The following is a 13,943-nucleotide window of genomic DNA, read 5'->3' as shown; positions in this document are numbered from 1 at the left end:
TGTTAATAATACATGGTCTAGGTGCATTGGCTAAGAATGTAGCCTGGCAGCAGGTGCATGTGAAAGTGAGCTCAATGAAACTCCCTGTTTTGTACCCACTGTTCTGCATGATCTAGACACACTAGCAGAGATACTCTGTATTAGCATGATCTCTTCTAAAGGGAAAAACATCCGGTGTGTCAGTTTAAAATGAAATGTTAGTGAAGTCAGTTTTCTGAAAACTACAGGAAATGACCTGTCTAAAAGTCTGCAAGGAAGAGGTTAAACAATGCTTATGCTGCTTGCTCAATGTCTCGGGAAGGTAATGAATTGAACACACAATCTATTCTACTGTGGCTATTAAGTTGCTGTTCACAATGGGACAGCTAAAGGTCATGAGGACGCAATTTTACCCATAAATATTCTTAACTCTGATGATGAATAAAAGTCTGTTGTTAGCTTATTTTTCATGTAAGTCAGGCCAACTGTAGCAAATACTTTAATTCAACTCTTTCTGGGGGCATGAAAACTAATGCACAATCAAGTGTTAAATTGGAAATGATTATACTGCTTTAAAGGGTTAAGAGAACATTCCAGCGGCTACATTCACAAGTAAGGGTGCAAAAATATGAATTAAGGGATGTTTGATGGAAGAATGGTTTGCTGTAAGTGTTAACACTTAAGAGAATTTCTAGCCTGAGGGAAGCAGCAAGCATGCTGCAGCTACACATGGATGGGAGAGATACTGGATATGGTGCTCACAGGTGAGGGAGCACAGCCAGGTTCTAGCAAGTAATGCTCTAACTATGCCCCCTGCCATGACCTTGCCACCAGGGTTTCCCAAATATGGGTTGCCATAACATTTAAAAAAGGTGGCACTTCCCTCCTCCCCCCCCCCATTTTTGAATTGCCTTGGCTCACGCTACATCTTCCTGAATTGTCAAAATGGGTCCCCATCTGGAAAAAGTTGGGAACTGCTGGTCTAAACCTCACACTGCTGCCTCGAGGGGGGACTTTTGAGATGCCTAGTGAGGACAGCTTTAGGGTCTGATGTGAGCCAGTGCGGTAGCTAGGGTTGCCAGATGGTTTAACAAAAAATACAGTTTCCTCTCTCTCCCCCCCCCTCAAAAGGGGAAAAAATTGTCAGGGAGAGTTAAGGAAAAAAAGGGGGGGAGAGACCAAATTTAAGCAAAAATTGCACCACTCCCTCCAGTTTGGGGCCACACACTAACTCCCAATGCACCCACCCTTCCCCCAGAACCAGCCCCCCCCCAGCACTCTCCATCCCAATGCACTCACCCCTGTCTCAGACCCAGACTGCCCTCCCCCACCCCGCAGCATCCCCATCCCAATGCACTCATCCTGCCCCCTGGGCCAGGCATCTCCAGCACTGGGAGTGCCCACCTCCCCCTCTCAAGCCAGGTACCAGAGGAACGGGATGGCCAGGTAAGTTAATCTTTTAAAGTTGCCACTTCCGCTGCCCGACCCAGCTGCCTCGGCTCACATTATGTAGAGGAAGGCATCATGTGGCCAGCTCCCGGGTCTCTGCTGGCCACGTGGGCCAGAGCAGCGTGTGCTCTGCTCGCAGCCCGGCGCCTCCCCTAGTGTGGCACCTGGCAAGTACCCCCTCCTGCTCCTCTTTGCTACCACTCTGCTGCACTCCTCACTCCCCTGCCTCTGACAGATATGGCAGGAGAAAATTGTCCCTGCTGGGCTTCCGTCTGAGGGAAACAGGAAATACCGGATATTTCACATTTCTGTTTTTTTAACCGGACAGCGCCTGCAAATACTGGGCTGTCTGGGTGAAAACTGGACACCTGGCAACCCTAGCAGTAGCATAGGTGGGGGCTGTATCTGAGTCCAGAATCAAGAGGACAGTTTCTTCTTTGGCACAGGACTAAATGGTGCAAAGCCAAGAGAGCAGGCAGGAGCACAGTGAGGCTATGTCTACACTGCACCCTTATTTCGAAATAACAGGCTTCTTACTCCACTTTCTGTAACCCTCATTTCACAAGGAGTAACAGAAGTTGAAGGAAGAATATTCTTTGGTTTCCTGCTGAGTAAGCTCTAAAAGCCAAGTTAAACTACTTTGATTTAAGATATGCAACTTCAGCTATGATAATTGCATAGCTGAACTCAACTTTTGCCTGCAGAATGGGTGTACCCTCATGAGGATCGTAAGAGGAGCAATATCTGCAGAGGTGGCATGATGCAGAACTGAAAGAGCACACAAGGACAAATACCTTGATCTTAGTATAAAGAATAGCAATGGGGTAAACTGGCTGGAGATGACAGTCGCAGGGCTTATGGTGATAAACATGGAGGGCAGGTGGGGGTGTTTTGCAGTAGATGTGATGTGACAAACAAGGCCTGGATTAGAAATGGAGGGGACAGGACAGATGTTAGAAGGAAAAAAAGACAGATATGATTTCACCAGAGTGCCAGGGAGGAGAGAGGCAGCAAGTACAAAATCAGGGTTAGCTTAGCTAATGGAGAGTTGGTGGCACTCTCAACCATAACAGAAAGAGATGTAAATGGAAAGCAGAACTGATGCTGAGCTTGTGAAGGAAATGGGATAGCCAAGAAAAATATGAGATGAGGCTGATGGAACAGGCTCTGGAAGGGAAGAGTTGAAACTAAGGCATCAAGGAATAACTACAGAACAGGAACAATGGCCAAGTATGAAGTCTTTTCCATCAGAGCAGTCACATGGAAAAGCTGAGTATATCATGAGAAAAGTGTAGAGGAGGGGAATGCAGACTACTAAATGACAACAAAGCTCAAGGAGACTGAGGAGGAAAAGTCCTGTGGCACCTTAGGGACTAAGAAATAAGAGAAAATCATGAGCTTTTGTTGGCCAAACATCTTCATCAGATGAATTGGCATGGAAATAACAAACCAGCTGAAGTTGATAGTACTTTTGGTATGAAGTAGAATGGGCAAAGGCCAAAGGAAAAGGGAGTGGGAGGAAATTTCAGAAGCAGGGTTAAACTTGCATTGAACTCTGAGATGAAAATGAGAAGGGAAGCAGATGGCTTGTTTTACCCCCACTGTCAGTTACAGTTTCTTAGTAGTACCTCTGGCACAAGGATCTTGACCCTTAATTACACTGTGCTAAAATGTTTTATTCATCTTGGCCACATTCTCCAAGTTATGGCTTCATGAGCAAAACCAAACTCACTCCCCCAACACATGCTGTAGACACACACGTGTTCCATCTCATTAAAATACCTGGTCTCTACTGCTAGACCTGAAAAATGCGCTCATAGTTTAAGTGGGCAAGCATACTCCAAAAGTGGCTGATCTACACTAATGAAAATATATTGTTTGCAATCTGTGCTGTACATCAGTTTAGAACAGTGGTCTCCAACCTTTCTAAGCACAAGATCACTTTTTGAATTTAAGTGCAATCTCAGATCTACCTCAAACCCAATAACCCTTGCCCCGCCTCCTTTGTGCCCCTTCTCTGAGGCCCCGCCCCCCCTGCCCACTCCATCCTCCCTGCCTCCCTCACTTTCATAAGGCAGGGGCAGTGGGTTGGGGCACAGGCTCCGGTCTTGGATTAAGGGATATGGAGTGTGAGAGGGGCTCTGAGCTGAGCTTGGGGCAGGCCATTGCAGTGCCGGAGGGGGTTTTAGGTGAAGGCTCTGGGAGGGTGTTTGGATGCAGGGGTGCTTGGGGCTACGGGAGGGACTTGGGGTACAGGAGAGGGTTCATGGATACAGGCTCCGACTGGACACTGCTTACCTCAGGTGGCTCTTGGGTGGTGGTGCAGTGGGGCTAAGGCAGACTCGCCCTGGCCCTGCACCACTCCCAAAGGCAGCCAGCAAACTCCATCCCAAGTCCTGTTGTGCCCCTCACTCTGCTCTGTGGAGATAGAATACAGGGTGGGGGAGGGGGCACCTTGACATCAGCACCCCTCTTCTCCCTCCCATGCCCTGCAAGCGGGAGGTTCCCGGGGGTGGGGAAGGCAGCTCCAAGGCAAAGGGCAGGACTTGAGCAGCAATAGTGGGAGGGGCAGCTGAAGCGCTGGCAGTTGATAGCATCTTGGCCAAAGCTGTCAAGATCACCTGTCAGAGACTCCAAGATCTACCAGTAGATCCTGAACTATTGGTTGATGCCACTGCTTTAGAATCTAAATGTGTTACACAATAAGCAGTATGTGTGCTGCATACTATAAAAATACAATTTTAAACAGCGAAAGCAACAGCTTTAACCACAATACGCTGCATATCCTGCTAGGGCACATCCCAAGTGTAACATTCTGGCTACTTTTTGATGCTAAATTCTATATTCTCCACAGAGTCATGACTTCTTTTATAGCTGGCCCAAATAAAATGAGTCGCTCCAGGAAACAGTAGAATCTCGCTCAACATTTGTTTTGCACAGTGTATGACACCACTGTTGTTTGAACTGCCTCATTCACGCTTAATTATGAGCGTTTCATACAGAGTTGAAGAGCAGACCATTTTACTCCTTCATTTCCTCTCTCCTTTGATTGCTGCAGTGTAAGTTAGCGACACAACTGGCACTGGACATTTTACTGACAGTTATAACTGCATTTTCTTAAAATAATACAGAAATGAACTTTTTATGCCATTTTCTTTCTACAATTAAGCTGCAGTCCATAGTGGAATAGTATACAGCCTTGGCCAACAACTCAGTAGCAAAATGCCATTGTCAAATGCAAAGCAGCTCTAACAAGGCCATGATCTGGCCCCCACATGTGCATTTTTAAACTGGCTAAGGAGGTTTCTTAGTCCATGTGCTGTGGGAGGGCCCAGCGAAGTTAGGAGGATGTGTGTGCTAGAGTTAATCTCATTCTTCAGATACCTCCTTCCAGTCGATTTGCCCACTTGAAAAGGGACACTGTCAAACTGTATCGTAATAAAACACAGTAACCTTGGTTACTAAACCCAGCTTACACTGAAACTGGAAGCACTTTAAAAGCCTCATTTATTTTCTGCTATTCATGACATTTAATTACTTTTTTTTCATTTCTCTCAGTTTGGAAAAAGAAAATTGGGAATTTAGTTTCATTTTTCAGTTCTCATGCTTTACTGCTATGCTGCAGTATTCTGATTATCCACACTGCTGAGGAATGTCTATTAATTTAAAATAAACATTGAGACTTGGGATGGGAGGGGGGAGTGTCTTTTTAAAAAAAAATCATGACCTCAGGCAGGGGCACCATTTCAGATTTGGGTGGTGGTGGGTGATTGACCTGTGCATACCGTGATCAAGGGAGGGAGAGGTGTCTGTGAAAGCACTGGGGTGCAGACTGAGAACAGAGGTTTCAGCAGTGTTACTGAGCATGCTCAGTACAAGCCAACCACCAAACCTCCCTCCCCCACACGCATCATCTCTTATCAAGGTGCTACTGGATAACTACTTTTTTAGGAGACAACTTAGCAGTTAGCTGACAGGAGTACTATATCCAATTCCTAAAAATAAATAAATATTAGACCCACTTAGCTCTCACACTAACATAGTCTGACAACTTGTGGCAAGTCTCTTAAGGGACACTGGTTAGTCTTATCATTGTAATGTATATTCTTACTTTATTACTAACTCTGTGGAGAAAGAGAAACCCCGTCAGGGCTTCTGGGCTCGCTCTCAGCTCTGGAAGGGGAGTGGGGTTTTAGTTACACCAAGGGGGCAGATACATTTCAGCTCTGTATAAGAACATCAGAATGACCATACTGGGTCAGACCAAAGGTCCTTGTAGCCCAGTAGCCTGTCTTCCAACAGTGGCCAGTGCCAGGTGCTTCAGAAGGAATAAACAGAAGAGACAATTGTCATGATACATCCCGTCGCCCATTCCCAGCTTCTGAACAAGGGACACCATCCCTGCCCATTCTGGCTAGCAGCCGCTGATGGACCTATCCCCCTTGAACTTATTTTATTCTTATTGGAACCTAGTTATAGTTTGGGCCTTTCCGCCATCTCCTGGCAAAGAGTTCGTTCCACAAGTTGATTGTGAAAAATAATTTATTTTATTTGTTTTAAATCTGCTGCCTATAAATGTAATTGGGTCAGTTTCTTGTGTTATGTTAAGGAATAAATAACATTTCCTTATTCTACTTTTCCACACCGTTCATGATTTTCTAGACATCTAACATACTCCCCCTCCCACTCTTAAGTCATTTCTTTTCCAAGCTGTAAAGTCCCAGTCTTGTTAATCTCTCCTCATATGGAAGCTGTTCCTCACCCCCAAATAATTTCTGATGCCCTTTCTGTACCTTTCCAAATACAATGTATCTTTTTTCAGATGGGTTGACGAGATCTGCATACAGTATTCAAGATGTGGGCATACAATGACTTTCTGTAGTGGCAATATGGTATTTTGTCTTATATTTTTCTTTCTTAATGATGTCCAATATTCTGTTAGCATTTTAGTTTGCCACTGCACATTGAACAGATGTTTTCAGAGAACTATCCACAATGATTCCAAGATATCTTTCTTGAGTGGAAATAGCTATTTTGTATTTATAGTTAGGGATTATATTTTTCCATGTGCATTACTTTGCACTTATCAATACTGAATTCCATCTGCCTTTGTGTTGCTCAACCACTCAATTTTGTGAAATCCCTTTGTAGCTCTTTGCAGCCAGCTTTGGATCAGTCTCTGTTCAGTACTTTTTCAAGAACATTTGGAAGTTTAACACAGTAATCCAAATGCAAAACCCAGAAGCACAACACTCATTCCTTCTTCCTTTGCCCCATCTATTAAGTGGAGCACCCAGCAATGTTTTCATGATCTAATGATCTTTCAATTACTGGAACGCCCAGCCTTTTGTTATTCTTAATCACCATGCCTTCCTCTTTTTAAAACAAACTCCCTACCCCAAAGGCAAAACTGCAAGCAGGTCAAACTCTGTTGCATTTAAGAACTGACTCTGGAGCCGGGACATGGGCTTTAAGCAGACCTCAAGTATGAAATGCAGGGGTCCAAACTTGAGATGTGGGGCTAGTCCCCTTCCTAGCCCCCCATAAATGACACCCTTGGCTTCAGGTCTTGTAGCTGCTTGTTTCTATACACCTAAAACCAAGACTCTAAAACCTCATGGAAACTGCTGGGCACGCAGCACTTGAAAATCTAGGTGCCTAAATATGGATTTAAAAGTCTAGTGTTAAGCCTCTTATCTTTGAAAATCTTGGCTAAGAATATGCTCCTTTAAAAAAAATCAGACTACTAATGTATAACATGATCTGCCTGGTGCTGATATTGGAAGCTATAGGGCAACATTTCTGAGTATTTCTCTCTCAAAATCCTGTGTGCTTGTGTTTTACTGTATCCTAAGCCTTTGTCTCAAGTTTAATCTTCCCCCCCTATAGACGCTCCCCTGGCACTCCAAACTCTCACTTTTTCTCTGTGAATTAAAAGCACAGGCTACTTCCTGTACAGTGCCTATACTTTTATTTATAAATATTTCTGATTGATCCAGCCTCTGGTCCACAAAAGCTCCACAGCTCCTTATAGACTTGGGGGTATTTTTAGTAAGAATAATGCACTGAGTCTCAAATTTTCCATCAGCTTCTTAGGCTGTGGTGATAAGCATGGTATAAATGGCTAGATTAAACCGATTAGCCTGAGACTGCCTGAAGCCCTTCTACAGAAGTACAGAACAAATCTAGAGATTCTGTGTATGGCCTGTTTATGGAGATGCAACATCAGCAGTTCAACAGAATAAATGTGTAAAAACTAAGATTTCTATAGAATAAGTAACTGGAGCAGTGCTGTTACATTCTATTGAATCACCACACACACAGATCCTCTACCTAGTCAAATCCACAGAGATTTCTTTTAGAAATAGTCACTAGCAGCCTTGTCACTGCATATGGAATTCCAGTCTGGGTGAAACAGCTGTGAAAATATTTTTTTCTGTCTTACCTGTATGTGGCACCATTGAGCTCTGGATGAAGTGCTTGCTGATCTATTACTGACCATGGAGCTGTTGTGACAAAGAATTCCTTGTTCACGCAGTTTCTTAGGCTTTCTGGGATGCGACCTGGAATATAGTTATTAAAGCTAAATAAGTGTTAAGCCACTTATGGCCTTATCAGGATACAATGAGCTACTGTTTTCTGATTTCTACTGCAAAATGGAATAGTTAGGAGAACCCAGCAATGTTTCTGGAGCCAGAATAACAATTGAGCATAACGGGTTGCTGTACCACTACTGTAACATGACTTTCTGCAGATTTCAGAGATGTATGTAGGAAATGAGCCTCCAACCTTTTTAAGCACAAGATCACTTTTTGAATTTAAGTGCAATCCAAGAGCTACCTCAAATTTAAATACCCTTGCCCCGCCTCCCTCCCAGCCCTTCTCTGAAGCCCTGCCCCTGCTCACTCCATCCTCCCTCCCTTCTCCATCCTCACTCACTTTCACCAGGCTGGGCCAGAGGGTTGGGGTGCAAGCTCTGGTTTTGGATTAAGGGATCTGGAGTGTGAGAGGGGCTCTGAGCTGCTCTTGGGACAGGCAGCTGGGATGCAGGAGGGGGTTCTAGGTGCAGACTCTAGGAGGGTGTATGGATGCAGGGGTGCTTGGGGCTGGGGCAGAGAGCTGGAGGGTAGGAGGGAGTTCATGACTGACGTAGGAGTTTGGGATGTGGGCTCCAGCTGGGCACTCCTTACCTCAGATGACTCCTAGGTGGTGATGCACTGGGACTAAGGCAGGCTCACCCCTGCCCTGGCCCTGGCCCACTCCCTAAAACAGCCAGCAAACTCCATCCCAAGTCCTGTAGTGCTGCTCCCTCTCTGCTTTGTGGAGAAAGGAAAGAGTGGGAGGGGGCACCCTGACATCAATGTCCTTCCTCTCCCTCCCCTGCTCTGCCCAGGAAGCAGGAGGCTCCCCAGGGGGAGGGGCAGCTCCAAGGCAAAGGGCAAGAGGTGTGCACTGGGGGGAAGGGCTGCTGAAGTGCCGGCACTTGATAGCCTCCTGGGCAAACCAGTCAGGATCACCTGTCAGAGGCTTCAAGATCTACTCCTTGATCACTATGGTGACCACTGCCATAAGGTAAATAACTTCCATTACCAGATGAAAAGTGAGGTGTCAAAGATGAGCTGTAATGTTACACACATCTGATGGGCCCAATTCTTGGGTCAAATTCAGCAGTGCCTAAAGACAGACCCCCAGTGTCAGGGTTTTGGACACAAGTGGCTTTGTGTTACCTTTGTAGCCCTCTGATCTAGGGGTAGCGGATTGCCAATTCAGTCTCCAGTACAACCTCACGCCTGCCCTAGGTTACATTGGCTGGTACGCTGCCCACACCAACTGTTACTGTGGCACAGCCGCCTTCAATGCTAGGTGACTGAAATGACTGGGTGGAATACAACTGTCCAAGATGCAAGTCCTCCTTGTTTAGGTGTGTGTTTCCTACTCCAAAAGTTGGAGGGAAGTTGGAGGCTGGATCTTGGCCATCTTTTTGCTATATGGGGCTTGGCTGGGACATACAGTTCTTTAGGGCTAAAATACCCAGAGGTCTTGTGACACCAAGGCCTTCTGGAAGTCAGCGCACAATTATTCTGATTTATCAGTGTCTGTGACATCAAAGGTTATTTTTCTGCAGTTCAGGCTTATTGCTTTAAAAGAGGCAATAATTAAAAGAGTCTGTGTCAGCCAGCTGGCCACGTGCTGCACTGTTCATAAACTTGCACTGTGTGTAGTATCAATAATAGCTATTGGCTGGCAGTGCTTTAGAAAGGTGGAGTAAGGATCATTTCTCGCCAATCAAATCACGAACCTCTCCTTGACACTTCCTTGGCCTGCGTAATGGGGGGCAAATAATGCATACTTAATGGCCTCAGAGAGCTGGGGGAGCTTAGCACCTCTTTACACTGGGCCACATATAAGCTGTTCAAGGTAACAGCAACTCAATGGCAAAGCCAGGTTTCAGAACCAGGTCTCCTGGCTCCAAACTCCTTGTCCAATCCACTGACTCGTGCTACCTACTACAAAATAAAAGTGGGCTAAATAAAATACGCATGAGATAAAAGGGTTAGATACCTGTGATTGCACGACGAATTTCAGTAGCAGCAGCCTCTCTCATCTCTAGGGATGCCTGCTCACTGTACCAAGCAGTGTGTGGAGTACAAATTAAATTAGGAGCGTCTTTCAATGGGCCTTGAGCAAAACTATATAAATATGAAAAATTGGGGTGAAAGTTACAAATCACGAAAACATATTGGCCAGCTTCTTTCACATGCAAGCCACTGCTCTAGCCACATGATTTACAGGCACTGTAAATGTACTGAACGTGGAACAACATGCGCTTTCCATCTAGCCTAAAGCTGTTGAGTGGTGTCTGGCATTGGGGAAAGAGGTGCTGAAATACTGCTTTAGTGTTGGACTTCAAGGGGCATTTTGGACTTTGCATGAGTGCTGAAATATTTTACGCTCAGCAATTGTGAAGAAAAGAGCAGGTTGGTTTGACAAACCTGCTGGATGATTGGTCTCAATGCTTCCATCACTTGTATTAATGAGGAGATAAATGGCTGGGCATCTCTCTAGCAGCAACTATCGTTCATCTGTCTCCAGCAGAGTGTCTCTTTTTCACATCGGACTAAAGGAGCAAAGCCACTAATGCTGGAGACTTAGAAGGGACACTGCCAGGCTACTTAAACATTTGAGTTTGTAAGTTTACATAGAATTATTTGTATGTAAATAAAGAGAAAGCTTTCTCAAAACTGTCACCAGAACTCTGTCCACGATTTCCAGTAATAGTTTTCATTTACTTTTATAAACAAATGTTCTCCTTTCGCCTCTGCAGTGCAAACTTAGCAGATTTGTACTAGTGTTGGTTTATTTCACTGTGGAGTTGAGCATTCTTTGTAACGAAACACGACTTTTAACCTGACACAGTCCCTTTTCAACTTTGTTTCTAAACCAAAACTTTAAATTAGTAATGGTATCAAGACTTCTGTCGATTACTACTTCTAGAAAAATGACTACTGTATTTTCTTATTCATAGCACTAGGAATTCTAGGTTCAACAGTCACAGGGCCCATTTGTGGGCACAGGGGCCAATGGGAATAGATATAAGCCCTCATCTAGCTGTAAGATGAAAAGTGAAGCTTTTTAATTAAAAAAAAAAATCCAAACCCGTAACCCATTGTTTACCTAAATGGCTCTGATTCATGCACGTCAAGTGCTGCTCCTCGTATCCTTCCTTCTTTCAGGGCTTGAGTTAAGGCTTTCTCATCCACAAGCCCGCCACGTGCTGTGTTTACTAGGAATGCTCCCTGCCTCATCTAATGGAAGCCAGGAGGAAAGGGGAGAATGTTCAATATAGTTATTCAATGACTCTTCACTTCTCACTACACGTACAGTAGGTAGCATCCTCTCCTACTGGCATCTTCCAAGCCACCACGCTGCTTGCAGAACTTCAGAACACTTTATATGGTAAATACAAGCAGATTTTCCTTGCTGAAAAGATTACCTCTAAACACACACATTTTGCATCCCTTCTAAGCGAGCAAGGAGGTTCTGGTGTTCATTTACTAACAAAGGCTTTTATTTACAAAGCCTAAGCTCTATTTTGAAATGTCAAACAATATAAGTCCTGCTGTTTCTGTCTCTGCAACTGCATGAATGGGCTCTCTTACCTGGTAAAATGCTATCACCTGGTACACAATGGGAAAGAAATGGATGTAATTAACTACTCAAAGATAAAAATCACTGGTATCACTATGACAGCATTGGCTCCCTCCAGCGCTCAACAGTAATATGTTCTGGGTTTGCAGCAAGAACCATAAAATGATCTTTCTTTTAGAGAGAAGGTAATTTACCTGCTTAATCGTAAAGTCATTGATAAGGTGGTGATTATGTTCGTTAAGGTTACAGTGCAATGATACACAGTCGCTCTGATAGAGCAGGTCCTGGAGTGTGTAGACTCGCTGGACGCCTAGAGACCTTTCTATTCCATCCTGCAGGTATGGGTCGTAAAATATCACACTGAATCCAAATGCTTTGGCTCGAACTGCAACTGCTTGCGCAGTGCGACCTGTGTATAAAGGAAAAGAAGAGAGGAAAGTCAGATGTTGAGAGTTATATGGCTTGAGCTATGTGATGCTCAGCACAGACTCTATCCATTAATGTTCAGCAGGCAACAGATCCATTTACGGCCTCTATTGGCCTCCAAGTATTTTCTCTTGGTGCCACAGCAAATTCACTCAGTCTGCACCCATCCTGCATGCTCTCTTGCTTATTTATCATCTAATCTGTTTGTTTGAAGGGTGGGGCTTCTGGAAGAAAGAAGGATATGAGCAGGGACTAGAGCCAGGCAGGTGGCCCTGAAGTTTCCCAGCACCACTTCTCTTAATACACCTTCATACCCACTTACTGAAAGAGCTTTGGGTTCTTAGGATGCCTCAGAAAGTGAAATGTGGGCCTGAGCGTGCTCCCATTAGCTTCAATAGGCCCAGGTACTAAGCTCCAGGGCCTCTGCACATGGGTCAGGAACCTAAATACCTTTGAAGACTGGGCGCTATGGGTCTAGGCTAATATATTCCTGTTCAGAGGTGATGGGTGACCTGAGAAATGCGAAGGGAAAGCTAATGTTGTGGAAAGCATTTCTCCTTAAAGAGGCACGGTGTGTTCTGAGGATCTGAGCCAAAACAAGGGCTGGCGATTTCAATGGAAGCTTTGTAGCCGGGGCCTCGAAGCCCAACTCTGAAACGGAGACAGGCCAGCGATGTCCAATGCCACAAAAGGAATCTGATTCTGCACCCCAAAGGTGGGGATGATAAGACTTACTTCCTGCAAAAATTCATTAACCAAGGGCTGTAAAGTGCTTTGAGCAGGAAAATGGCTAAATATTATCACTATTAAACCCCTGCACTGCCCATTCTTCTTCCTCACCACAACCATGCCTATGCCAAACTTCAGTGTGCAGCAACCCTGACCCTGGGATTTTATCACTTCCATTAATTCTACCTTTGGCTTAAGAAAGAGCAAAAAAAGTAACCAAGTGTGTCATTCAATGCTCCTCTGTGCTGGTCACACAAACTACCAGCCTTTGAGTCCTCCCCTCCCTGCCGCAGCTGTGACATCTGTAAGCCTCTTTAATTCTCATGATCCACCATCTAGCTGTTGACACAGCTGAAGGTGAAACATTAACCATTTAGCACAGCATTCACCGGGCTAAAACTAGAATGTGCCTTTCCAATAGCGACAGCAATTGGGGAGCTCATAAAGCATTAGCCATTTTTATTTAAAAGGACTCTCCCTAACGATCTGTGTGCCTGCAGCACTTGACTCTGAGGTCACATTTGCAGCTACAACCCTCCCAGGGTAGGACCACAGCCAGGCATTCTGTGTGTTCCCCGAGCATGCCAGGCCATGAGGGACGGTATTGAGAAATGAAATCCTTTATGAGGTGCTTTTGTTCAAGCAGACAATGCCCCCAAAAACCCACACAAAAATAAAGCCCTAGTGATAAGAGCAAACTTGTTTGCTGTAGGTTTTTTCTTCCCTACTCTTGCTGAATGGCTATTTAATTGGGCATGACTAAGACAACTGTCATGGTTTGGAAGCAAAGGTTTAATCAGGCTATTCTGATAAAGAGGGACAGCTGCAGTGCAATCAGCAGGTCATTATCCACAATGTCGTTCCTATTCAATGTCATTGCCTGGACTCAACTACCCAATTCCTACATCAATACATGCTCCTTCATTCCTCATTCGGCTGTCTGGCAATGTAAAGAAAGCCAAATAACCAGGCACTGTCCATTCATGTTGAAGTACTCATTAGAATCAGGTCTTTGAGGCCTTGCTGCGACTGACTGAAAAGCTGCCCTTACCTGACTACTGCATACAAAGCATCCCCTGTCTACAGACCTGGCCCATTCTGCCACACAGCTAAGTGCTATCACTATCATTGGAAAGCCCACTCTTGGCTGGTGCTGAAGGGCTCCATTTGAAGGTGTTGGCATTCCAGTGAGTGACTGTTGGAGCTTTTCT

The 13,943-nt window shown here is 44.9% G+C and overlaps 1 protein-coding gene across 6 annotated transcripts in view; it reads right to left on the bottom strand.

Moving 5' to 3' along the window:
* CTBP2 (C-terminal binding protein 2) overlaps nt 1–13,943 on the bottom strand; it is a 267,057-nt gene that overhangs the window by 7,556 nt on the left and 245,558 nt on the right. For 5 of the 6 annotated variants that reach the window (XM_006136115.4, XM_014580066.3, XM_014580068.3 and 2 more), the window contains 4 exons: nt 11,772–11,986; nt 11,104–11,234; nt 9,991–10,118; nt 7,874–7,991 (listed from right to left, as the gene is read on the bottom strand). In XM_006136115.4, the coding sequence (XP_006136177.2) occupies nt 7,874–7,991; nt 9,991–10,118; nt 11,104–11,234; nt 11,772–11,986 (592 nt within the window). Of the gene's footprint in view, nt 1–3,726; nt 3,847–7,873; nt 7,992–9,990; nt 10,119–11,103; nt 11,235–11,771; nt 11,987–13,943 lie in introns of all 6 variants that reach the window. The other variant, XR_012905668.1, reaches the window with a different exon arrangement.

This window comes from Pelodiscus sinensis, chromosome 8 (assembly GCF_049634645.1).
Source record: "Pelodiscus sinensis isolate JC-2024 chromosome 8, ASM4963464v1, whole genome shotgun sequence".
In the NCBI taxonomy this organism is placed as follows: Eukaryota; Metazoa; Chordata; order Testudines; family Trionychidae; genus Pelodiscus; species Pelodiscus sinensis.
Note: the sequence above shows the minus strand (reverse complement) of the source record. Positions and strands in the feature narration are given on the sequence as shown.